Below are 27,013 nucleotides of genomic sequence, written 5' to 3'. Positions count from 1 at the left end.
GAATGCACCACACAGGCAGCTCTCCAGTTTTGTAAAGGTTTGCTCTACGTTTGTGTGGGGCGGAGAGCTGGAAAGTTGGTACAGTGTGTGCACAGTTGCTAAACAAAGTGGCCATACGGCTCATTTTTCAGCGACCTGGCTGGTAAGTATATTGTTTAAATTTTGCTGTTCCGCGCTGTCTATAGTTACAAATGGTTCATTATGAGCATGCACTAATTATCCCGAGCAATTACCTTTTTCATTATTCCACTTTCAAGCACGCTTAAATGGTACGTTGTTTTTATATGCTATTTTAATGTGGACTTAAGTTTCAATTTAAAAAAAAAAAACAGACGATCCCAAAATACTTATTATATTTATCGGAGTTGCAGTTTAATGTATTCCAGAACTCATACATTCGATAAAAAGCAGGAGGTTTATTGCGACGATATTTAAAAGTGCCGCTATAATATTTCTGTAACAATCCAAGCTGCGCTGTGATCCTTTCAAAATAAATTACAGATCCAAAATATTCTTTGTGTGCACGTGTTGATCATTCACATGTTATTCTTCTTTGCCTTATCAGATAACTGTAACGCGTTGATGCGTGTTCTGTGTTCAGATATGCCTTCTTGGAAAAGTGAAAAACATGCTTCACACAGCTTCTGGATGCAGTTTATCGAAGCTCTGGTGGTTTTCTCTCTGTGTGCCAAAATATGTGGATGCTCTGACGTAGATGAATTGATGTCCACATATCCACTGATTGATGGGTAAAGTGTGCTTCATACATACAAGATACATAAATTATCATAAATTAAAATGTCCCTCAATTTTGTATCACCCACTATCCCATCTCTCTGTCAGTCACAATGACCTCGCTCTCCAGTTGAGGATTCGTCACAACAACCACCTAAGCCAAGTTGACCTTCGTAACCTCTCCAAAGTATCCACAGACATATCCCGTTTCAAAGCAGGGCATGTGCAGACACAGGTATTGCAATTTCACAAGTGTTCACAGCGCAATCTGGAAAAAAATCCATCTACATCTGAGATTTATTGGTTAGTAAAATGTGTCTAATGTTCTGTGATATGTTGTATCAGATGTTTGCTGTCTACGTACTGTGTGGTGCTCAGCAGAAGGATGCTGTGAGGCTTACTCTGGAACAAATAGATGTGGTGAGACGTATGTGCACTGAGTACCAGGAGTTTGAACTGGTCACATCTGTCCAGGGTATTGTATACTTTCTTAATAATAATAATTAACTATATTTCTATGGCACATTTCTAAACCAAAGTTATAAGGTGTTTCGCAGTATTTACACAAAACATTGGTTTAAAAACTATTCAAAATGCATGAAAACCCCTTGGTTTTAAGCTTGGACTGTGGAACATGTAGAAGTAATCGATTCTCTGATCTATTAGACGTTAGGACTTCTAAAATAGAAAGTGCAGCTTCACTGTGAAGTGATTTAAAAGTAATCAGTGGAAATCTTAAATTGAACTCTGTAGTGAAGCTAGTGTAAATCTGCAAGGACTGGAATGGCATGTTCATCTCACCAAGTGTTGGTGAGTAGTACTGCTGCTGTGTTTTATAGATGGTTCACTCCTCCAAACTTTTAGGCATGTAAACAGTGAGTTGCAGTAATCTAATCAGGGGGAAATGAGGGTGCAGATATAAGGTATGCCGTTATATTATTCATAAGTACTGGTCTGAGTTATGCAACAAATATTTCACAACACAAGACTAGTCTGGACTTTTGATATGCTGTTTGAAATTAAGTTGTTGATCAGAAATACTCCCCTAAACCTCCAGCAGATGATTTTAGGTCAGTGAGTCATTGTTCAAGGTCAGCAGGGCGACTATAAGAATAATCATCAGGACCAATAAGAAGAACAAGAACTTTAATTTTATCCCATCCTTAATGCCAGTAAAATAGGAATGAATGAAGTCTAGATTTTTGTGTTCTCCAGGATTAAATGACTCATTCTAACTGGCAGCCATTGACATAACAATGGTCAGATGCTTGTGTATAATTACAAATTACATAGCCAAGTGGTAACAAATGTAAACTAAACAAAATAGGCCCTTGGACTGAGTCGTGGGAGAAACTCGATGAGCTAAAATTAACCACAGTGATTCTAAATACTCTGTTTGATTGGATTAGAACTATTTGGGTGCAGTTCCACCTAACCCAAGCTCATTTCTGAGTCTGTTGAAGAGAAGGATGAGGTAATATGAACTGTAAAATTTCCAGGGTCCACACTCATTAAAATGTCATAAAGTGATTTCTGTAATGTGATGTTTTTCTAAAGCCAGATTGGAATAAATCAGATAAGAACTTCCTACTAACTACTTTCTCAAGAAATTTTGAAACTAGAGGTCATTTCCTTAATGTTTTTAGGTTACTAGATTACTGTTTTGAAATGTATCTTGTTTGTTTGTTTGTTTTTCTAAAATATGATGGTTACGTTAGCTTGCATTTCTGTAACCAGATGAAAAGTAGAACTGATAACTGAAGGTAATGATGTCCAATTATGTGTTTATGTGCTTTGTATGTGGGCCTGTCATTGCAGAGCTAAAAGATTCTAAGGACAAGGGTAAGATAGCCTGTTTAATAAGTATCGAAGGAGGCCACTCTATTGACAGCAGCCTTCCTGCCCTGCGGATGTTTTACCAGCTTGGAGTCCGCTCCATGGGTCTCACGCATTCTTGTAATACACCCTGGTAATAGGAAAAGACTTTATACAGCATATATTTTACAGTATATCTAGTACTTTGTATTTAAAAAGTCATATCTCGATCTTTTCTTAAATGATCATTTAAGCAATAAATTGGGTTTTGAATAGAATTTCTATTTTATCAAATACGTAGCATTGGCTCTGTAATGGTCTATTGCTACATAGCAACTTTAAAGCAGGAACTACTGAGCTACATTTAATCTAAGAAGTATTTGTTTATAGAATAGGAAAGATAGAAAGGTGAAACATATTTACATTTTCACCTCGACATCCTTTTCTTTTATGCAAATTAACCTATATATGTCCTCTCTCAGATATCTCACATTGACTATAGCTGTGGGTATCTGAAGCAGTTCCCTTCAGATACCCAAAGTAATTTTAAGTAATTACAAACAGGAGAAGAATAATTTGCAGCACTTGTGACATTAAAATACATATATTGTTTCTATGCAGGGCTGAATCATCCTCAACTTTTTACCCTGTATATAAGAGGGAGAATAACAGCCTGACATCCTTTGGGAAGGTAATTCTGAGTTTCAGTAACATTAGCCACAGCTGTATTTCATTATCTCACATTCCACAGAGTAGTATGTCAGCGTGCATGCCAGTTTTGCCTGACCCTTTTTCAGAAAGCATAAAACATATCAGTCCTTCCATACTGTATTGAAGAAATAAGAGAAATTCAGTTGTTGACATAAAACTGTATTAACTAAGTAACTATTATAACTATTATAAAACTACTATGCATTATTGTTGTTGTTATGTTTGCATTAATAGAGATTGTATAGTTATTGCAACTTGAGAACCTTCTGAATAAAATGAACCTCATTACTATTAGAATTTGGGAATACTGTGCATACTAAATCTTCTCCTGATAGGAAGCTGTGGAAAGAGAATCTCTGTTAACCCAAACTGGACTTTTCTCATTTAATAACTCCTTGTGTATTACTGGAATATGGTAATATATTATAGGCAGCTTATTTAAACATAGAAAACATCTTTATTACTCCTTTCCCATTCAGATCTCCGTCTCAACAGCAAAGTGCAGGGACACTCTTGATTGTTATCTGCATGAGTGTTTTCTAATAGTTTACATGTAACAACATCCTCTCCTCTGAATAAATGACTTCCTTCCTGATGCCACCAAAATGTTCTTAATTGTGTTTTTGAGGTCGTAGTCGAGGAGATGAACAGACTCGGAATGATAGTGGACCTCTCCCACACCTCGTGGAACACATCCTTTGCTGTTCTGAGTCACTCTAAGGCTCCGGTTATTTTTAGCCATTCCTCTTCCTACTCCATATGTAACCACAGCCGCAATGTTCCTGACAATCTGCTACTTGAACTGGTGAGAAATACAACCTTAAAAGTAATTGCTTGCCTTCTTAACCGCTTGATTAAACAACTGTCTGATCAGTCACATCGATGACTGGCTCATTTTAATTGTGTCTCTTTATGTGTATATCTAAAGAAGAAAAACTGTCAGACAATTTTTGTAATGGTTAGGCTTTTTGTGTATCAACAGCATAAAACATTTATGAACAGATTTCCACCATTAGAAATTATTCAGTTTTCACCCACTAAGAGTTATTGATTTCAATCCTAAGGCTTTATTTGCACAATCAACTTAATGCATTTCTTCTGTCTTTATGTCGTTCTGTGTTCTCCATGATTTCCTCAGCCATCTTTAGCTCTTGCCATTTCCCCTTTACTTGCATACACAGACAGGAACCAGAACGTGATCTCACAGGATGAAATAAAAGTACTATAGTGAGGACCTATTAATGAGAATATCAGATTGTTTACCCTAACAATGATAGTCATTTTCCTCCCTCTACTTTAAAAAAAAAAATGCTTATAGTGGTTAATGACAGGCTGATGATCAAGAATTCAAGCTGTGTGTAAGCCTACTGTCAACAGTGTCGGGGTAATTTCAGGCTCTTTATTTTTAAACTGAGAATATTCTTTTCTTCTATTTATTAATCAAGTTGAAAAATAAATAGTATCAATACTTACATTTTATCATAGCCACGAATTTGATATTTCCACGTGTTTTTTTTTTCTGTGTGATTACTCATACACATAAGCTCAGTAAATCATCATTTGAACAGGAAGAACTAGATAAAACAGTTCTAAAACCCTCTTGACTTCTAGTCTTATTGTTTTTCTTTTTGGGATCTGAGTGGCATCTCGATATGCCAGACATAATAATTTACACTATATGCAAATGAAATGATTAAACAATAACTTTTCTGTAGAGTGTACACATGCATAGATTATTTTAGTCTGTTTGGTGGCATTTAACCCTTTTCTCCACGCCTGGTAATGGCCCTGTGTGTTTTTGTTTCAGAAAAAGAACCAAGGGTTGATCATGGTGAATCTCCACAACACATTTGTTTCCTGCATAGATGAGGCTAACATCTCTCATGTGGCTGGTGAGCTGTCCATCTGGAATGGATGTGTTTGTATTTCTTATATCTCAGTTTATACATTATTCCACTATTTTTACAGACCATTTTGATTACATTAAGAAATTGATTGGAGCTGAATCAATAGGAATTGGAGGGGATTATGAAGGTGCTACAAGGTAAGAAATCAATTTGCAATAACCAGATAACACAAATTATTAGCTAAAGAGGTAACTGTTTGTTTGTAATTGTTGTGGTAAATGTTGCAAACAGAAAATCCATGCAAGTTACCTTAAATCTTCTTTATATTCTATAGTCATGATGAATGAAAAGCTTTTGAGACAAAACAAAGCTAATACTAATAGGCAACACGCTTGTCTGAGGCACTCTCCAGACAGATTATTTCAAAGGCCGTTGTTGAGCCAAATCAATTGTGTGGTTTTTGTTTGCTTGTCATATCAGCAATTTAGCTGTCCAGTTGTCAACAGACTGAAGTGGGTTAAAAATCAATAACTTTATACCTCTAATAGGCATAAATGGAGGCTGCTATGCTGCGGTAGATTTTCTGCAAGATGGTGGATATTAGGTTATTGCTATGCATACAGAGGGGTGACAAATTTAAGGAAAATCAGAATCAGAACTTTTAACCCCTACAGTGAGAGGATGCAGTGACTCTGTTGTGCTGCTGGGTGCAAAGTGCGCAAAGTCCTCTTAAACGGAATTGTCTTAAACAATCAGTATCAGGTAGTTTTGTGATGAAACAAAAGAAAAAAGAAAACAAAGCTCATTATTGAATACTGCAATTAATATAAAACTGCCATGAATCATACCCCATGTCTTTAACAGTGACCAAATTTCTTCATTGCCTTTTGGAGCTTTTGTTCCAGCCTGTTACAGCAAACTTTAAATAAAGGAATTTAATAAAGGTTAAAATTCTTCCTGACCCATTGACTTGGAGAGTCGATGCCAAGGCTCTTCTTGCAGAATTCTTCAGCCCAAAATCTTATTAGAACTGAGAATAAAACAAATCATGTTTCTGTGTTTACTTTTGTAATTCCACGTGTCAAAGGTATGAAACTAAATGTATTTAGCAACACCATAATTTTCAGAATGAGGGATCTGTTTCTACAATGGTTCGCCTAAAAACAATAATTTGAGAGTAATTTTGTTTTCATTTTGGTTAAAAGCTTCCCTCATGGGTTAGAGGATGTCTCAAAATACCCAGCCCTAATCCAGGAACTGCTGAGAAGAAACTGGACTGAGAATGAGCTGGCTGGTGTCCTTCGACGTAACTTCTTGCGTGTGTTTGAACAGGTTGAGAGGGTGAGCGAGAGAATACATTTATATAACGAGAATAGATGGTGAAAGATTCATGAGTTTAAGTATTTTATATGTTGGCATACTCTTATTTCCTTCCTTTATTTTCACCAAGGTCCGTGATCAGTTGAGTTCAAATCTACCAAGTGAGGTCCAGATTCCATTTGAAGAGGCACACAACCCATGCAGGCTAGTCCTTAGACGTCCAGACCCAAGAAGCCTGCCCTCAGATCAGTCCTCTGGAGCAGAAGGTGGATTACCTGGTCTGTTAATCCTTGCCACAGTTCTGGTGCTTTCCAGAATATTTTTGATTGAATGAATATTAACAATCTCAGTTCAGCCGTATCATTCTTTTGAAGTTGTATAGAAAGGAGTACACAGAAAGGAGTGTCACAGTGCTGCACATCAGTGGAGATTAGGAGGAATTTAATGACTTTAATGTCTAACCTCATTTTTGCTATAATTAAAATGCAAACTCCTGTACATACGTTAATCGATTAATTAAAAATTCAGAAGATGTCTGAAAGAGACCTCTTGGTTTTATCTTTTTTTTTTTTTTAATTCACTATTTATTTTGTTATTTAGTTGGCAGAACATTTTTTTCATGATGTCCATAGAAGATTACAAAATATAATAGAATGATAAACTTGATAAATATAACTTTAGAGATTATACTTTGTATCTAGGATTGACTAGGAAACAGCTTAGAAGCTGAGGTTGTCTACTTAAGTTTATAATGCTTCAAGCACTTTAACAAAGTTGTACAGAATATCAGTTTCAAAGCAAATATTTGTTCTATTTACTCTCATAGCACAAGACAATATTATGGTTTTACGTCATTCATGTAGCCTTGTTGCTCACAACCCAATGGCAATAAATTTGATAAATATCTGCTTTGGTGTGCTCACTTGAGGTGGTGATGTTGATCTTCGTGTAATCATAGGATTTGACTTGGTAGTTTTATTGCTTCTTAAAAACCTACAGTTATGAATGAAATAAAATACGACTCTATTAAAGTTCCTATTGAAGTAGTGGACTGTGCCAGAAATACAGTAACCAAAAAAAAGAGAAATAAAAACAAAAAAATACATATTTAGTTTGCTGCAATTAACAATGGTTTAAATAGCGTAAATAAATTTGAACCAGGAATGCTGTTCTGACATTGAGTGTTTAATAGTTGCACACTTGTCATACTTTCCATAAGACACACCCTTGCCTTTAAAAAAAACTATTTAGTCAACACAAAAAAATATAGTCGTTCCAGACACTACACCCTGATCTAAAATACTGATTATCTTCAGTTTCTCAGGTAAAACATACACAAAACAAAGTCTAATAACATATTCAGATTCTAGATTAGATTAATTTAAAGATGTAATCCTTGTAGAGTTTCAGTCTTAGTTGAATTAGTGATGCCTGTGGTAATATAAACTACTAGAAGCTACAAAATAGTGTGAGTGAGTGTGTGTGTGTGTGTGTGTGTGTGTGTGTGTGTGTGTGTGTGTGTGTGTGTGTGTAGTCTGAAAATTACAATTCAGTGCAAAAAAAGAAGACTTCCACACTAATAGGTATAGATTTGATACAGATAGCCATTGTTTTATAGAATGGATTTAGAGTGGCAGTTAAAGAAAAGGTCAACTGTAAATAATGAGTAGATTTAAAAAATAAAATAAAATTAAACCATAAGGATTCCAACTTTAAATTAAAGCATCTTTTTTTATAAACATGTAAGCTTATCAGTATACATGCAACAGTTTAAAGGTCATGTTCATGAACACTTTGACTCATATCTTAAAAAAATACAAATTCTTACTCTTTCCTCTTGCATTATAATGTCCATCATCCAGATTTACAATCTAGATTGTAAGCCACCTGTACAACACACAAAATATCCATCGCTTTGTTCGATACCCACAGTAACATTTTCTTTATTCTCATCGGGGAAATGTTTAGAAAATAAATAAATAAATATTTGTGTTTCCCTAAAATAATCAGAGAATTGTTTCAGAATAATAATCTGGCATCCTATTAATACTGTTCTAACAAAATGTGTAATACTCGGTACAATCCTGCCTATCAAATTGCCAAATATAGCTTTAATATCATGTACAAGAGGTACAGAATCAGTACCTTAAAAAAATAAGAACAAATTCCCAAAAGTTTGTTTCTGACAAGTTTTAAAATAAAAGAGCATAAATGACAGCTTTCATTTATAAAAGAATGAACAAACAGGATGATATGTATTCAAAAGTGTCCCAATATTCTACAAGAATAGAATGAACCTCTTTTTATAATCAAAAGTCCATAAAAAAAATATCAAATTTATGCATCTACGCATAATTGTCTGCAGGCAAATTGGTTGCCACCTTTTGAACAGAGGTGGAATTTATTCTGATGAGGTCAGTGCCCTCGTATAGCAGCTCTTATTTAGTCATGAGTAGATAGTAATAACTTCCCGCCCTCCACCTCTCACCAGAAGCACCCTTTCCAAACCTTCAGTCAGCACCTCCAGAAACTCCATGTCTGAGGTACCGTTAAAGAAACTATACCAATTAGACAAAAACCTATACATTCTGTATACACACTACAACCCAAAACAGCATTTTTAATTTCAGTGGCAAAGGATACAGTTCTCATCTCCGTCTGTGTTTCGGGGTGGTCCTGGCATGTTGAGCAGTACTAATCGAGCATCATGGGATCTGTTTACTATTACTTCGTTCAGCTTCACAGCTGTATGCATTCTCCGCACATTGGACTGATCCCTGGAATGTAGCAATGGAGATAGTTTGATTTGTGCCTCTAAAAGGTTTTCACTCAGACACACAGAGAAGTAATAGATAAATTTTCAACGTGTGTGCTTTTAGTGGTTAAAAGTAAAATGGTTTAATCATTCCAGAAGAAGCTGAAGCTTAATCTGACTTAGTCGGACTCACGGTTTGAGGCTTATGAGCTCTCTAAAGTTCTCAGGTGCATTGTTTTTGTTCCTCCTCTCAGCCTCACACTTCTCTCGAGTCCATGTCATCTGAAGCTTCTCTGGAGGAGCTTCCACAATCTCCTCTTCTTCATCTGAGTACAGACTCCCCATACGCACCAAGGAGTGTCTGTCTTTAACAAGCTGAGCCTTGGGATTCCATAGGAGTCAAATGAGGTTTTATTTTGTCACTCTATTAAGCTTAAACTCGAAAAATGCATATATTTCACAAATATAACTTTCCGGAGTTTAACAAGGTTCAAAACAACCCTACCTCTCGCTGTCTTTCTGCACTGGAAAGCCTCATTTGCCTCAGCATTTGGGACCTCTGCTCCATCATTAATGTTCGTTCATAGGTGTATGCTGAAATGTCACTATCATGCTGGAATGACATTTGGGGAGCGGGGGAGTAATGTTAATGGTTATAGTAAATGAAACATAGGGAGTTTGGAGGTGCAAACGAATTCATTCATGGTGTTCTGTTATCTGAAATATTAAGTTAAGCACTAGTTTGTTCCAGCTTTTCATTTTTCTTCACGTACAGGTTGGTGGAGCCTTATAGTAAGCAACGAACTTGATGTTTTCAGTTTAACCTGACGTCATACACGACTGGTTTGAGATTTTTTGTTAAATGACCAAGTCACTAACATTTTTTTTTAATCCAAAGCATAAGAATTCCTTTTCTTTTTTTTCAAAATTAGTTGTATAAGTGGGACTCACCATCTCCACCACTTCCACCTCAGCTTCTATTCTCAGCTGATAAAGAAAAGTGGCCAGATCTTTCTTCATCTGGATGCTATTGTCATCCATCTGGGCTACAGTAAAGATGCGCATCTTGCACTTCCTCCAGACCTAAATTACAAATAAAGTCTTGAGATATCACAACGATAATATACTGTGCAATAAATAAATGATTAAAAAAGAAACCTCAGTTTTAAAGACAATTCCTAGAACAGCATATAAAGTCAAACTTAACAAAGGCGGGTTAAAGAAAAGGAGTTATTTAAGCAGATTATTATTAAATCGTGTTTTTGATGAAAAGTGAAACATTTAAGCTCAGAATTAACATGAATTTTAAAAAAAAAAAAAACCCTCACATATATGTAATACTTTCATCTCACCTTATGCTGTTTAAGCAAGAAAGGCAGCAGCATTAACATCCCCCCATCATGGACAATCCACCACACATCAATGTTGCCATCTGTGAAACGTTCATGGTTGCTTGGATAGAAGGACACATTTTTGGGCACCATCAGGGCCAGCTGTGCAGCTGTCGTGCAGCGAACCGTGTCTGGGTTTGGATGAAAATGTGCAGGCTAAGATATTTACACAAATCACATAGTATAAAAAGTATACTGGATACAGATAATGCAAACAAATGAGTGGCTGACTAGATATATCAATCCAACTGAAACCCATGGTTAAGCATCCACAAGGTATATTTACAAGTTAGACTAGCTTTATTATAGAGGTTTGTAGATTGTCTAAAACATAATCTGGGTAAGCAGCCATCACTGGGGACCCCGCTGAATTTGTGAGTTTTCATTTTCTTAAGATTCTTACTTATAAAAGTCTTCCAGGCTCGAGGGTCCTCACTCTGTCTCCAGCCATATGGCCATCCCATTACGACAGTGTTGTGCTTCATACCACCCAGACCACATGACTGGATCAAATGGACAATGCCCTCCCGTACCTTAGATGCAACCACAACCTGGCAGAAGCCTTTGACCCGCTCAATTTCCATCATATTCTTGATAGCCTGGGAGGGGAAGAAATATGTGGAAAGACTGAATAGTAGTTCTTTATAAAAAAAATAAAAAAAAAGTTTTACATTGGTAAACTACACATAGTAGACCTACATAATAATCACTGAAGAAAATAGATAATTAGTTATAGAAATGGAATCACAGATGACAGAGGATGATAATAAAGCTATTCATCAGATAAATTAAATGCATGTGTTTGCCTCCCTGCTCAGTATCCACAGTATCCATCCTAATGAAAAATATATGAATAACCTCAGCATTTAGTGAACAGAAGATGAGCGGTTTCAGTATTTTCTTGCAACATAGCCAACAGAAAACCTGGTTCTGTCGTTATATTCTCTGGGGGAGTCATACCAGTCATATCACATTAGGAAAAATCTTACAGCACTGCCCCTTATTTTGTCTGAAATGGCTCATTGGTCGTTAGACCGCTAACAACAAGCACTTTGCTGCCATACCCTTTGAATAACATCACAAAGGCATTAAAAAATAATGATAAAGCAATCACCGCTGAAGAAATGTGACATAAATTTCACAATTCACGCTGAAGCATTTCTATGCTTCATTGTGTTTTTCAAATTACAAAGGGTGTTCATTTGTAACAATCAGCCGCTTTCTCAGCAGCACAGTATAATAGAAAACAATAGAGTGCTCCATGCATCCCTTTCACGCGTCTACCTGCTCAGCTGCCTGCATTTCTCCATAGCTGTCCAGGAAGTTACCGTGGATAACAGAGCCCACAATGGTCAAGCCTTTTCCTGCTTTCAGCTGCGAGGCAAAGGTGAGCAGTCGGGGATATTTTACATGGAGGTCCTCATCTAGTTTCAACAGCACCAACAGTTGAGGTCTGCAATGCGGAAAGTCATAGATTATATGAGAATGCATCCTCTCCATTTGCAATGTACAAAGTAGTAAATAGCAAATGGAGAAATTCTAATTCAGTGCTGCAACTCTGACCAAAATAAGGACATCACGAATACGCTCATGACAATGAACTATGACTCACCATAAACAAGGAATGATGAAAGAGTGGGCTGTGACTTTGTGCTTATTAATTACAAACTGTAGGATTGTTGTTTAACTACTGAAACACCAGTGTTCCAGTTATTTAGACCCATATCATATTTGTTTCAGTATGAATTAGGTCCTATTGAAATACTGAAGTCTTAGGACTGATTTCCACATTGACCAGAATTATTCAAAGTATTACGTGAATACCAAAAGTTTGCCCAGTTACCTAGATATTTTTGATTTTGCTTATTAGGCTATCATCTTTACATTTAATCTAACTATTGCCTTGATTGAATTGTTTTCTGCAGATAGTGACTTTTTTTTTCTCTTTCATTGTGACAGGAAGTTCAGACTTAGTGTGGCAATATCAGTGTGGCAAGCTAACTTACTGAAACTCCCAAGCAGTCACGCTATCAACTAAAAACAAGGGGGAAAAAAAAAAAAAATCTGACCAAAACTTCTATAACATTGGTTGTGCTACTTTAAACATAATACTCAATGAATATGTTGTGCTGTTACAAGGAACCAGTACCAATGTCAGCTATTTGCTTGTGGTCAGTAGATTGCAGGATGTTGGATGCTGCTTTGTTTATTGTGTGTACATTCTTCTCATAAACACACATGTGGAAACTTTTATGTCCCAGCATGCAGCATGTTCCTCGAAAATGGGATCCAAATGTTAGTATCTAAAGAGAAACAGTCAACGCTGGTGTTGAAGTGTAGCTATACCTCCAGTTCTTTGTGTGTGGTGGTCCAGCCTCTAGTCTTAGTAGGGCATAGCGTGCAGCGCTAAGAGAGAGTCCTCTTATGCCATCTCCCCACTCCTTCTCTGCTCTGTTTTTGTTTAAGAGAGGAAAAAAGTCATAGTAATGCAAGACAGATGAAATAATTAGTTGTCAAATGATATTTACTACTTGTATGCAAAGGTCACATGGAAAAACAACCACCACAACAAACCACATGAAAATTTATAGTTGCAGGATAGGAACATCAAAACAGTGTAAAGTGAATTCCAGACGTACCCCTGGTACTCAATGTACTTATAGATCATCCCAGCAATGCCCATGGCCACAATGGCATAGTACCAGGAGGAGATGAACATCAGAGCAAGGCACATACTCATGCCCAGGAATGACAGAGCCCTGTTAGTACGATACATAAAAGCTGAAATTATTTTTTGCATGATAACGTAGGTGCCACTGGTTCTCATGTGTCACCAATAAAACTATAAAGGGTGCAAAACTAGTAAAATTCATCATAAAACATAAATATACAACACATTTACTTACCAGTGGTAATATTTGAACCTTGGCCTCCAGTTTGGTGTGCGTAAAAGAGTTTGCACTGCACAGGCTAAGTTCACAAAGAGATAGCACATCAAGAAGAACCTGTTAAAAGGGCACAAAATAAAACATGTAAAGTAGATAATATAGTAGAGCACCACAGAGAGGAAATTTGATGCCTGAGATAAGTAAAGTGATAAAAGATTTTAACAAAAAGACAAAAAATATATTTGATGGCTCTGATGAAAGAGAAAGGCCTGTTTGTGGAATATATGCTCAATATTTTACAATACATAATATCATATATGTGAGCTTACATGGAAAGGATAGGAGCCACCATGTCCAGAGAGGCAATAAGGATCCCCAGCTCAGCGATAAGCCCAGTCAGCAGCAGTGCCCACGTAGGCTCCCCATTTGTCTTACCATGACCAAACACCTAAAAAAAATAAATAAATTCAAATAGTTCGCATAAAGCAATGCAAATGTCTTCGTGCTTCATACTGTTTTATATTCAAACAATCCTGTAAATAAGATATTACCTGATGCAAATAAGTATTGGGAAGTTACCGCAATTATTCAAATATTTCAGGGGGAAAACAAAACAAAAACCCCAAAAGAAGGAAAAAAATGAAAATTGGATTAACCTATTTTCTTATTATACTGTATATGTACAGAGGCTATTTCTGTTTTGCAGAGTTGCTTTAATGTTTTTCCCCTACAGAAATAGCTGTTGAACCACATCAAAGCTGTGCTGTCCTACCCTCAGGAAGGGAATGATGTTGTCCTTTGCAATGGCTTGTAGAAGTCGTGGAGCTCCTGTGAGAGACTGCAGGCCTGCTCCAACAGTAGAGAAGAAGGAGCCAATAACAATGACCCATGGAGATGGCCAGGCAAGAGTTCCCACCACCAAATTTTTTTTAACTGCATCCCCAAACCTGCAAGTACAAGCTGATTGAATAAATATCTAACTACTATATGTATATTTATTTATTTCCAATTGTGAAACCTTACCATTTACAGTAAGTGTTGTAATAGTAAAGTCATTATAATTGCAAAAATAAACTTACTTGTCCCTAAGGACTACTCCTTCAATGCATGAGCCAAACAGGACCACAGAACTAAAATCTGATTACCATAAGTTAAGGATCTCGAAGTAAAACCAATGTGCATTGCATACCTGCTTTTCAGTCAACTTTAAATTGCAAAAATAAACATTGTGAGTTTGTATTCGCCAGAAGTGAGGATACAAACAAGTGAAGTGGTGGTAATGGCTAAGATAGTTCCCACAGGGATAGACTTCTGAGCATCTTTGAGATCACCAGATCTGTTGGAGCCTGCCATGATACCTGCAATAGGAATGGACCACAGATAAAAACAACACAAATTTTAAAACTGTTAAACAATGCCCCCTACTGTCTGTAGGGAGCATTGTGCCATCTCCACACAATTTGACTGTTCATGTGTTACTTTAGAAATGAGAACATGAAAGGTAGCATAAAATTACTAAATGCATATTAATGCTTTAAACTCTAAAGAACATTCATATAATCGCACACTCAAGCTATTGTCACAACCATGTCATGTTTGACGAATGTAATGTTTAAAAATGGGTTTCTACCTTTCCAGTAGGCTGACGTTAGTGTCATAAAAGCTGTATATCTTATTCTTAAAGTTAGATTGTCAGCTTTATCATACTGTCCTACCTGTGGCAGATGGAAAGAAGATCCCCACCAGAAGTGTGAATGATGTAGCAATATCTGCTGAGACATACATGCCAAAGTTCTCCAGAGCCCCATGGGCATTCACAGACTGTAGCCCCGCCTTCTCCAAGAGCTCTCCTTTCTCTAGGTAGTTTCCCCACATGTTGTCTATAGGATGAAAAAAAAAGATAGATTTGATGTTTAGACAGAACTTAAAATTGGACTTTCATGAACTTCAACGCCTCACTGCCATTGAAAAGAAAACTTCCTGATATCACATTTATCTCTTTGTAACGTAAGACTACATGAGATTACATTAAGAAAACACCAGGGCAGCTTGTTTTCTACTAACTTGTATGCTTCATGCCACCTCAAGGGCAGCCTACTCTTAAAATGCAGAATACCAAATACTAATACCTTGTCAGTTTTTACCTCTAATAATTCCACTGCCAAGTCCAGGGATGCCCTGTATCTCTGTCACATTGTTCTGGATAAAGTAGTCATCACAATGAGCACTGCTCATGTTCCCTGGTAGGCAAAACTTATCCCACAGCTGACTGGGCGCTGTGATGTTGCCCTTTATTATAGTTTTAGCACAGACGTCGAAGCGATCTCTGACCAAAGTCCTGTTGCCCAACATGCAGATCCTACAACAAGAACATGGACAAAAGATGAAAATATCAACGTTACACATCAGTATAACATAAAACATATCAGCTGCATTAGTATAACCATCTATTAAACTCATACTAATTTGGTCACCATTTCTTTTTTTTAGGAATGATTACCTCAAATTGACTTCAATAAGCCTGTTTAGGCATTTAACTAGTTTTTCTATTTTAGAAAAAAAAAAAAATAAAAGAAAAAACATATTTCTCACCATGTTTTGTTAAGACATGTTTATTTTACTATGACTTACGGGAATTCGGGTGGATGAGTCACAGATTTGATTGCCCCAGCATAAATCGCGACAATTGAGATAATCACACAGGCCAGAAAAAGAGAGGCCAACTTGTTGACATATTTGACTCCTACAAAAACGACCACAGCCATCAGGCTGAGGCATAAAGAGCCATAAACTCTCATGTTGTTCAGCATGGCACTGTCACTCCTATGGGGCTCCGTGTCATGAAAGATGGCTGCCTGGGGAACCAGATATTTCTAGAAAGGAAAACAAATACAATAAAAATCATAGCAGGATATAAACCCTATACAGTATAAAACCCATAGTATGCAACTAATAAACCATATCTAGAACTATATTTTACTATACAAATGTGAGCTTGAATGCAACAGGAGAATATCATTTTGGCAAACTGACCAAGAAGATTTCGATGGCCCCCAGTATGTACATGGCAGAAGCAAAGGTAGTGCCCAAGTAGAAACACAGCCCCACAGCTCCTCCAAATTCAGGACCAAGTGAGCGTGAGATCATGAAGTAAGCTCCCCCAGCTATACACAAAAGACATCAACACAAAACTTCACTGGAAATTTCTCTCATTTTCTTTTTCGAGCACCCAGCAGATTATATAGCAAATGCCAATGTGCAATTTTAATTAACTGGCAAAATAATCTACACATATTTAAAACGGATAAAAAATAATATAGAATAAAATTAAAGAAACCTTTACACTGAACTGAAGAGAATAAAGATGTTCTAAGTGTTACCTGGAACAACTCCATTAGTAGCAATGGCACTCATAGATATGGCTGTCAGCATAGTCTAAAAAACAAAAGAGAAAAGAAAATAAACATATGCAGACACCACGGCAACTTCTCTTTCTTGGGTATAATGTTAACATCTGCAGATCTAACTGATAGCTAAGGAAAAGTCTTGGTATTCATCTAGTCCTACAAGGATCAGAATATGTAACTTAGAACATGCACAGTATTTGTTGAGACAAGACAGTGGGGGCATGGTGAGCAGAAAAAAACTGTTTAGTTTTGAATAATTGCTGCAGTTTTACGTAATCCAACATTTGAATTTGATTGACTGGTTTAGCAACAAAACATTGGCTAATGTCCCACACTGGTCGGAGAACTAAGCAGGTTTTATTTTGTGTGTATATCTGGGTATAGTGTGCTTGCGCATACTAACACATGAACAGCACATAAGGACAATCAAGAGGGACTGTACGATGCCAGCCATCCCGACAATCCATGTCAGTCGGAGAAAGAGAATAACACCAAAGATGTTCTGGAGACACGGTAAGTAGACTCCCATCAGAGTGCCCATGTTGGGAGACTGAGAGGTGGGGGGGGGGGGGGGGGGGGGGGGGGGGGGGGGGAGAGAGAGAGAGAGAGAGAGAGAGTGTATTGAGCATGACATTTCAGGAAACAAGTGTATTGATCATTAGTATTGATTGATGTACTTTTTAAAGGTCATTCAATCATGTTATCAGCTCGTTGCATGTATCCAGGTCTTACACAGCCACAGTCTAAATGCAGAGTGTAGAAAGGCATTAGCAATCAATCAGCAAGCCTTAATAACATGGACAAAGTGGCAGGGAGAGAACCACCAGAGGAGTATAATGTTTCCAAACCTCAAAAGACAGAGTGTACGGATTTTTAAAACAGTGAAGCACAGTGTTCCCTTGCTCTGCCCCGACTACTGACCTTGGGGGTCTTCCTACGTGACGCCTCAGCACTCTCCTCCTCTTCATGCTCTTTGGCGCCCTGGGTGATGTTGGTGTAGTTGACCAAGCGACTGAGCAGAGAGGAAACCTTCGGCCGGATGTCCAGCTCTTCCTGAAAGAAGACAGGACATGAAGTTAATCTCAGCAGATTGATTTTAATCTATAATCTGATAGAAATTCTGCACAGTAAAAATAATAAACCTCAAACAATGCCAGGTTCCTGTCATAGAAGTCATTCTTCTTGCTAGCAGCATCAGAACTGTTAAGGAACGGACTGTCTTCTTTATGGTTGCCATGTCCTGTTAGAGAAAAGGGATAGAAAAGTAAATAAAAACATAATGAAAACAAAGATGTGGAAAACCAGCAGTTTAGTTTAGGCCTACCAAATGTTTTTCTGGACAGTAAGTATGGCAAACATTATTCTCATTTACATAAGCAAAGCTAATGACTGATTCACTAATATGAGGTATGGTTCCCAAAATGTTTGTAAAGGCTGAAACAATATTGTAGCATCATTACAGCATCTTGTGATGGTAAAGTCGAGCACTTCTTTAACAAAAAATAAATGAAAGCTATATGTAAAATGGACAAAAGACAATGGCTCAGTGAGTCTCAAATCCCATAAAAAGTCATCGATGGATTTACACCAAAACAGACATCAACACTTCAAAGAAAGAACACCTGATGGATTTTTTTTAATTAATAATTATCTGAACTATATAAAATATGTGACATTATTACAGAGGAAAAACATTATCAACACTATTGTTTGTACAGGAGCAAAAAATGAAAACAAAAAGAAACAAATAGTAATTCAATTTTTTTATTCCATAGCAATTCTTCTTCGCATTTAACTGTCACTGCTAATTTTAATTGAAACATCTTAACAGCGTTCACGAAGCAGTAATCTTTAGAAAGACAATTCATTCAGCAAAATTGCAATGAAAGGCCAAAAGCAGCACAAGACCAGGTGATAAATAGGATTATAATTAGTTTCACTCTCATTAATGTTTGCGTTTGAGGAAGAGAATCAAACAGAGACAAGCACAGCGCCTGGGGCAATTACTGCACGCAAAGCAGCTCTGCTAACTTTATCACACACACACACACATTCACACTCATAGGCATAAACACATCTCATTACCTAGAAATTACCTAACCTTGAATTATTGGAGCATGTAAACTTTAACAGCGGCATCTTAAAACCCAAATGAATCCTGCAGCAAAAACCCAGCCAATGTACCAAGTGGACATGAAATAGAAAAGTATTCTCAACTGTGCAGAAAATACCAGCAAGTGAGTTGGCTGAACTTCCATGCTGGTCCTTACTCACCTGTGTTCTGCGTCCCACTGCTGCTAACAGCGCTATCAGCGAGCATACTTATGCACTTATGCACTGTTTGTGCAGTGTGCAGCAGCGTATGCTATGTTCTGCTATCCAGGACACTCGGTCACCCAGGGTGAATACTCATTCAGGGGCCTAATCTAACACATGGCGTACAGTGAGGAGGGGTAAGAGGTGGGGAGTGGAGAAAACAGGGATAATTTACTGACTCATACACACCACTTACACACATATGTAAGACACAAGCCTTCTCACAGGAATATAAAGGCTGGGTTGGATTCACGGTATCACCTTAAAGAGCAGTCTTATATTTTCTGCATTTCTAAAATGTGCTCATGATCATTCTGGATATATCTGTATGCAAAATCACATTTCGGTGCTCCCAGGCTGCAGCAAAAAGCAACACAATATAAAAGATAAGCATACATGCAAAAACCTGTTATTGAAAACCATCCATTGCAAATTCTCAGTAACAAGATATAATATGAAACTTGACATTTCTCTTTACAAAAGAAACCTTGATCTTTGAAAGTTTAAGGCCAAATTCACGTGAAACCCCTATCTATAGCTGGAATGCAAGGATGACTAGGGGGCAATAAGAGGAAAAAAAAAAAAAAACTATCTCAATACTGCCATCTAGTGTTGTCTTGATGTTTGGTTTGCCATGAGATGTTCAGTTGCTTCCTGGCAAGAACTGTGACTCGGCCATGCTGAATGCTCTGCATAATAACCAAAGCGCTAAAACATCAAATAGTTAAGCGTGCAACTCTTTCCTTTTTGGGCAGGCAACATAAATCTGACTTTAACAATGAGCCAAGGAGACAGAAGGGGTTTCTTGTTAATAACCTCACATTAAATGTCTAATCTAAAAGATTAAAGATTAACTGGCCTGTTATGAAGGCAAACTGTAGTCCTGCTGTGAGCACAGAGCAGCAGAGGCTTTACTGCATGTGCTAACTTGTCATCTGTGCTCCCTGCAAAACAGCTCACAGCTACAGCTAGAAGATTTAAAACTTCACTGTGGGAATAACACAGTTTATAGAAGTAAAAATATATAAAAGTCAACTATCTATTTATCTATCTATCTACGAAAAAATGTGTAAATAGATAAAAAACAACAACAAATCTATTTACCAGCAGTGATAGCAAAGCTGATACAGTTTTGACGTTCTGAGTTCCACTATAGAAAAGCCATCACGGGGCAGTCGGTACAACACTGTTACAACCACTCCAAAAATTTTAGACATCTGTAGTTCAGACAACAATGAAGGCTGAGTTCCAAGATAGATGTAGTGCATCTCATTGGTACGGTATAATATTAGTATACTACTAGCTAGAAGCTTCACAGCTAATATGATCCCATTGCAAAATTGTTTTAAACAATCTTAAGTACTTTAACTCATTATTTCAGCGATGACAGTTTGTATGAAAATTGTGGCGACTGAAAGTGATGGTGGCTCTAATGTTTGAAAAAGTCAGCATAAGGTGCGTTTTGCATGTTAAGAACATCCAGTTAGAAGCATTTGACTAACGTATAATTGTATTCATTTGAAAATCATACTATGTTATATGACTGACAATGGTGATATCCATGTAGAGATTTCCAAAACAACAGAAACTATCTGGCTACTTCCACTTTAACAATTTAGCTCATGTCAAACACAACATGCAATAAAATCTGTCTGTTGTGTATTAGCATTTCAAAGTTCTAAACAAAACCAAAGTTCAAGTTTATTTATGATGTTATACACTCATCAAATCTCACAAAACATGTTTGAGATATCTCACAAAATATTAAAATCCATCAGTGTTATTATGATATTTTTATTATTATTATTTTTACTAACACTATTACTATGATATAGTGATAGTAATATATAAAATGAACTTATTCCATTCAATAAAAACAAAATAAATAATAATAAACATGAGTATGGCATTACTAATATTCCTCAGGGTTAGTTTTACATTGACAAGTTAAAATACAGGGCGAAAGGCTAAGAGTGAGTGAGTGAGTGAGTGAGTGAGTGAGTGTGTGTGTGTCTAGCAACGTTTATCTACTTTGTAAAGCTGATTAGACATGGAAAACAATATTGTGGTCTATTAGCTTCTTAGGATTTGAAAAAGCCTCTTTGCTAAACTTCCTCTTTAATAAATATTTAAGACTTAACACTGGGCGAGAGACTTAAGTCCTAGCTTAGTCCATGAAGTAAGTTGGCAATGATATTGTACTAATGACAACTGAATACACCATCTGCAAACAGCTCACTCTTTCCCCCTCTGTGTGTATGTGCGTGTGTGAGTGTGTTTGCTTTTATATAACAAATTTATACAAAGCAAATATTGATGTGTCTATTCTACAGGGTTGTGCAAAGAGGATACAAATGCTGCGTGGCAGCAATACAAATAGTTAAAAGGTAAACTTGTTCTATGTTGTGCACTCAGTATGCTCTCTCACTACACATGATGGCACGTATGGCATGTGTACTGCACAAGTCTTCCACACTGGTGCAAGAAGTCACTTTCGGCTGCTCACTTGCCACAAGAGGTCCCCATAGCGGTTAGATTCACATGTTTGAATTGGCAGAGTTTTACAGATTCCCTGACAACCCCAAAGGGCATTTGTATCTCCAGCTGGAATCAAACTAGCAACCTTTTACTTGTGAATGTGTTAATCATTACTTCATTAGAGGCAATACAAGAGCAAAACAACAGGTCTACATGGTCTACATAAATGCTTAAACTCAAAGTAATATCAACCATAAACTCAAGGACACAAGACTTTTCAGCAGAACATTTTTAGTCAGCTTTCTTCTTGTTATAGTGTCTTGCTACCATCATTTTCCAAAATAAGCAATGCAAGCTCCCCTGAGAGTTTGAAAGCTATGGTAACTCAGCCAACCAGTTCTGGTCCAAATGTGCCCATTGTAGGTAGTTATTAACTAGATCTAGACCATTTTTATCTATGCAACAGTAGTTCTTCTATGCAATCAAATGACACAGGCCAGCCTTTTGCACATCACTGAGCCTCTGGTATCAAGGACCCTACTGCACGGTGTCGGAAATTCCACTTTCCTCATTGTCTTAGCCTTTGGCAAGAAATCATGTAAGCAAAGCAATGCTATTACAGCAAGGTTTGTTGTAATGACAGTATTTCATGGCGAGTACAATCTGACCAGAGCAGAGGAATGTTAACCTGCTGAGACTTACAGCCAAACATATTAACTCTGATGTGTTCTAATGATGAGAAAAGGGTGGTTGCTCAGTCTGATTACCTCAGGGGGTCGTAAAAGGTTTATCATACAATGGATTTCCAAAAACACACCAATAAAATAAATGGGCATGCCAGTGTGTCTGAAGTATTTGATAAGCAAATTAACTGTAAAATGTAGTGAGCACAGGGAAAACATCTGCTGTGTCTTTACGAAGTGGTTTAAAGTTGTGTTTTCTGTAAGTAGAGTGAATACTTGTGAATGCTTGTTTAGTGTGAAAGGTCGCACAATCTCCCTAGAATGCTAAAAAGTATGCTGCAATGGGGTAAAAGATCAAAATACTAAATATATATTTCTTAGTACCTTCAGTACTTGCACAACAAGTACAGAAGGTTTTGTTTTTAATCTGAACAGTACTGAAGTACAGCTGTACTGAAGTATGAGATCCTCAACATAAGCTAGGAAGGTGGAACATTCGGAGGTGGGGGTTCAAGCTAGCACTGTTGTCACTTTCATGCAAACCAGCAGATAGAACAAAGATGGCTGACGATGGCAAGATAGCTGCATTGCATGAAATTATCCATTAATCAGGGTATGACCGTCTATGTCACCAGTGACAAAATGTATTACAAGTACTTGAACTCAGACATGTTGCTTGGAAAGGTAAGATAAGATAAGATAGAACTTTATTAATCCCTCGGGTGGGTTCCTCTGGGAAATTCGACTTCCAAAAAGCACAGCAACGACCGAAGTTACAGTATTGTTTTTTTTATATATATATATATATATATATATATATATATATATATATACATACATACATACATACATACATACATACACACACACACACACACACATATATACACACATACATACATACATACATACATACATACATATACACACACACACACATATATAAATACAGAGACAAATATAAATAAAATATACAAAGGGGATAAATAGAATAAATAGGAATAAAAAATAAAAATACAAGTGAATTGCACATTTCAAGTATTGAGTCTATTGCACTGTTGACTATTTACAAAAAGTATTGCACAAGGTATTGTACAGTGAGGTGAAGAGGCACTACAGCTTAGTTGTTCCCCCCTCCTTTGTCCTCCTGTTTCCCCTCCCTCTCCCCTCCAGAGAGGAGTTAAACAGTTTGATGGCGTGTGGGACAAAGGAGTTTTTAAGTCTGTTAGTTCTTGTCTTGGGGAGAAGCAACCTGTCACTGAACAGACTCTTCTGGTTGTTAATGGCCGTGTGCAGAGGATGCCCAGCATTGTTCATAATGTCCATCAGTTTCTTTAATGTCCTTTTCTCTGCCACTGTCACCAGAGTGTCCAGCTTCATGCCGGTGTGTGTGTGTGTGTGTGTGTGTGTGTGTGTGTGTGTGTGTGTGTGTGTGACATTGTGTTTTAACTCTGTCACTAGCTCTATATTTCCACTCCATCCAAGTATGTTTATCTTTTATATCAGAGTGCCACCTATAGTCACCTGAAAAAGAAAACCTTTCAGAGAATTCTTTGCAATTTCTCTATGAAAAATTAACACCCTTCATGATTCCATAGACAGGACAGACATAAATAGAGAGTAAGTAGCAGCCAGGTGCTCTTAATTAAATGATCATTAGCAAGCATGAGCACCTCTTTAAAAGGCAACATTTTGACAGTATGCTGACCTGTAGCATTCAGGTGTGGCTTAACAATGCCACAATCTTCCCAGGAGTGGACATCCTATTAAACTCACTCAAAGTTCAAACCATGGAATGCTCAATTCCCCAACAATCCAGGGACTACATCTCAGAGGCTACAGGCTAAATGCCAATGTTCAAGGCAGTGCAATCAAAAAAAGACTGAACTGAAAGACTTGTTTGGAATAGTTTCCAAAAACAAAAAAAGTACATGTTAGCAGTTTTGGTGCTCTTCTTCAACTGAATAAAACGACTTTCCTTTGGACAGTCTACCTTTCCAGTGACTAATGCTTGGTAAATGGCCTGTATTTGTCTAGCGCTTTGGTCCATATTAGATCATGCAGCAGGACAATTATCTCAAGCACATCAGCATATTGACAACAGAATTGTTGGAAAAAACAAAAGCATTTAGGTGTTGCAATGCCCCAGTCAAAGTCCAGACTTTAGCTTGATTACAATACTGTGACTGGGCCTTAAGAGAGGTGTACGTAAACAAACTTACACAAACTACAATGACCTAAAGCAATATTTTAAAGCTCAGTGGGCAAAGAATCATAGAATGTAAACCCACAGCAGAAGAATTCTGTTATTTCAGGGTCTCAACTACAGCAACATAATGACTGCACAGTTTGTCCTGTAAGCTGAACAGAGCTGAATTCAGAGCCTTAAACAGACTTCGCACTGTGTCACTTCCTCCGTGCTGCATTCGTCATACTGTAGCAGACATATACAGCATGTAACACTGCCAGGCACACCACTCCCAGGATGAAATCATCCAGATCATGCACCCATTTCTTAAACTGTTTACCACAGACTACTTTCCAGTTTTTTCTTCTGTCTAAATATGGATTAATGGAAAGATAATATGGAGAAGAAATTAATATGTATGTAGCTAGAATTACTTCATATTATACATATTCCAATCTTAATTACTAAAACACATTTCTTTTGATTATCATTTTCATAAATACTTAAGTATGGTATGATGCTTTAAAAACATACATGTTAAAGAAAAGCAATGCTATAAAACCTCAGTCAACTTGAGTAGCTAAAGAGAGTTTAATTTCTACATCTGATTAACTGAAAAACAATAGGACATTTTGCTGTTCTAATCATTTAGTAGTTTCACATCCTTCTCCTCCTTCTCATCATGTTTGGCATAGTCATCCATGCTGCCTTCTGAAATTTTTAATGGTTGTTGCTTTTTTTTCGCACTTCAGGAAGCTTCTTTTGTGGGTTAGAGAGAATTATGACAGCAGGAAGACAAGGTTAAACAGCAAAAGCCTTGTGGGAAATACAAAAAAACTTCAGAGTTATTTCAAGACAACTTGTGCCATTTTTTCAACTCTAATGGGTGGCTTCCATATATTCCAGAAGTATACGAGCCAGGAGCTGCATCAACATGTGCTGAGATTTCTTATTGTTTTGCTTCAAATATCAGTCAACTGGAGACTTTGGCTCACTGAAGCATGTGTAATCTCATCTGCATCATGGAAAATGTTTTACTCACACATGCACTCCCACATTTTTGGACAAACACAGCCGAACATATTTTTAAAAAAAACTAAACAGTGGCTGCACTAGAATAAATAAACTAACACAGTCACATAGTAAGAAATGTACAGTGCTGCTTGTGGTTTGTGCAGCCTTCTGGGCTTTTAGTAAAGGCAGGGTGTCCCTTTAAAGGCCACACCCCATGTGTCTCTTTTATTTAAAACAAATAAGTTCCTGCTCGTAACTGGCAATGCAAACTGGCAATGCTCTCACATAATCCTACCCAAAGGCTACAAACTCAGAGCTTCTCCCTGTCTTTTCTTTCAGAGTATGGTTCCACTCTTTCTATCATGATCCAGTGCAGAAAACAGCTTAGACTGAAAAGTGGGGAGGGAGGAATCTGCTTGTGTTTTGTTTAGCAGCTGATCTATGAAAGAAAATACTCCTCTGGTACAAAAAGAGCTCCATCTTTTGTGCGAGGAAGCACTTGAGGCCTTTCTTGTTGCCGGAGTACAGGCCCCACTCACACACCACCATCCCCTTTGTTTCTTCCCACCACAGTCCTCACCCCTTTCATTGTTTCCCTTTGTTACTCATCTGTCCCTGAGTTTATGTTAAAAGACTTGCTGATGGAGGGAAAAAGCAGCTCCAATGTGATAAATGTTTCTCTAATTTTACCCTAATATCAAAAACAGACTGCAGGAATACTGCTTTCTGGCAATGGAGAATTGCCATGGTAACCATTCAACCAGCTGTTCAGAAGGCTCTCTCGGGAGGAAACAAATCTCAACAAATATCGTGTCCAGCTAATGAATTATCACTTTAGGGACACACTTCTTTGAACTATAGAACTTAAAAAGTCCCTTTGTTCAAAAGTTGAGAATTGCGTAAAAGTTATTAGACTTACCATCAGAGCTGACAGTATCTTGATGATCAGGGTAGTCCTGTCCAGTATCCCTGTAATCAACCCAGTTAATCCCCTCTAAGCTGTCGTAGCTAGCCTGAACTTGATCTTTCACTGGTACGACCGTGAAGTGAGGCATGTTTTCATCACTCTTTTCAGTGTCTCTTGCTCAAACACAACTTAGAGGGCTAGCAGTTGGGCAGCTTCAGCTCAACTCCCACTAATGGCAGCTACATTCCACTACACTGCGCTCACTTCCTCTGAAGGGTATTATCATACTCTCCGCCCACAGGCCAGCCTTCGCTGATTTTTCTTCTTCTTCTTTGGTTTTGGTGTGAACTGTAAGGTTCAGCTGTAAGGGGTGTGACACTCACCCATATGCCCAAACTCCAAATAAAAGTAATAATCTGTTGGGCACAGCTATTGTTAAAGAGTTACCGAGTCATACATAGCGTGAGAGAGTGCAGGTTCCCCCCCTTCTGGTCTCCGTGTATCATAATGACATCTAACAGAGTGGTCCTTGTCTGTTCAAGGTTCAGACAGGCAGTC

The 27,013-nt window shown here is 37.4% G+C and overlaps 2 protein-coding genes across 3 annotated transcripts; one reads left to right on the top strand and one right to left on the bottom strand.

Moving 5' to 3' along the window:
- The first annotated feature begins 26 nt into the window (after nt 1-26).
- dpep2 (dipeptidase 2) lies at nt 27-7,390 on the top strand. Of its 2 annotated transcripts, none has more exons than XM_085428972.1 (11): nt 27-142; nt 602-749; nt 844-970; nt 1,081-1,210; nt 2,554-2,704; nt 3,172-3,241; nt 3,890-4,066; nt 5,069-5,153; nt 5,230-5,305; nt 6,314-6,449; nt 6,559-7,384. In XM_085428972.1, the coding sequence occupies exons 2-11, from the start codon at nt 604-606 to the stop codon at nt 6,760-6,762; spliced, it is 1,302 nt and encodes a 433-aa protein (XP_085285098.1). In that variant the 5' UTR covers nt 27-142; nt 602-603; the 3' UTR covers nt 6,763-7,384. The 2 variants fall into 2 exon arrangements, with proteins under 2 accessions (XP_085285098.1, XP_085285014.1); XM_085428888.1 differs by having other exon boundaries at nt 38-142; nt 566-749; nt 6,559-7,390.
- A 184-nt stretch (nt 7,391-7,574) lies between these two features.
- On the bottom strand, nt 7,575-26,726 carry slc12a4 (solute carrier family 12 member 4). Its single transcript, XM_085428803.1, has 24 exons — nt 26,468-26,726; nt 18,012-18,109; nt 17,791-17,922; nt 17,273-17,419; nt 16,843-16,897; nt 16,496-16,626; nt 16,094-16,335; nt 15,607-15,821; nt 15,178-15,342; nt 14,722-14,820; nt 14,542-14,599; nt 14,235-14,409; nt 13,792-13,910; nt 13,481-13,579; nt 13,214-13,333; nt 12,921-13,025; nt 11,859-12,027; nt 10,978-11,173; nt 10,536-10,705; nt 10,135-10,266; nt 9,689-9,796; nt 9,377-9,564; nt 9,072-9,205; nt 7,575-8,966 (listed from the first exon to the last, which is right to left on the bottom strand). The coding sequence occupies exons 1-24, from the start codon at nt 26,601-26,603 to the stop codon at nt 8,875-8,877; spliced, it is 3,285 nt and encodes a 1,094-aa protein (XP_085284929.1). The 5' UTR covers nt 26,604-26,726; the 3' UTR covers nt 7,575-8,874.
- Nucleotides 26,727-27,013: the final 287 nt, after the last annotated feature.

Source organism: Rhamphochromis longiceps, linkage group LG1 (genome assembly GCF_057381845.1).
Source record: "Rhamphochromis longiceps isolate RC_006_pf linkage group LG1, R_longiceps_female_GT1.1, whole genome shotgun sequence".
Lineage (NCBI taxonomy): Eukaryota > Metazoa > Chordata > Actinopteri > Cichliformes > Cichlidae > Rhamphochromis > Rhamphochromis longiceps.
Note: the sequence above shows the minus strand (reverse complement) of the source record. Positions and strands in the feature narration are given on the sequence as shown.

What these genes read in the sequence shown, in the direction of transcription:
- slc12a4 (XM_085428803.1), bottom strand. Translation starts at nt 26,603, where the DNA reads ATGCCTCACTTCACGGTCGTACCAGTGAAAGATCAAGTTCAGGCTAGC. An exon ending in AGATACTGTCAGCTCTGATG is followed by an intron (nt 18,110 to 26,467) that starts GTAAGTCTAATA and finishes TTTCTCTAACAG; the next exon opens with GACATGGCAACCATAAAGAA. An exon ending in CCACACACAAAGAACTGGAG is followed by an intron (nt 12,028 to 12,920) that starts GTATAGCTACAC and finishes TCCGCATTGCAG; the next exon opens with ACCTCAACTGTTGGTGCTGT.
- dpep2 (XM_085428888.1), top strand. Translation starts at nt 583, where the DNA reads ATGCGTGTTCTGTGTTCAGATATGCCTTCTTGGAAAAGTGAAAAACAT. An exon ending in ACTGGTCACATCTGTCCAGG is followed by an intron (nt 1,211 to 2,553) that starts GTATTGTATACT and finishes CTGTCATTGCAG; the next exon opens with AGCTAAAAGATTCTAAGGAC. An exon ending in GATTATGAAGGTGCTACAAG is followed by an intron (nt 5,306 to 6,313) that starts GTAAGAAATCAA and finishes TTTGGTTAAAAG; the next exon opens with CTTCCCTCATGGGTTAGAGG.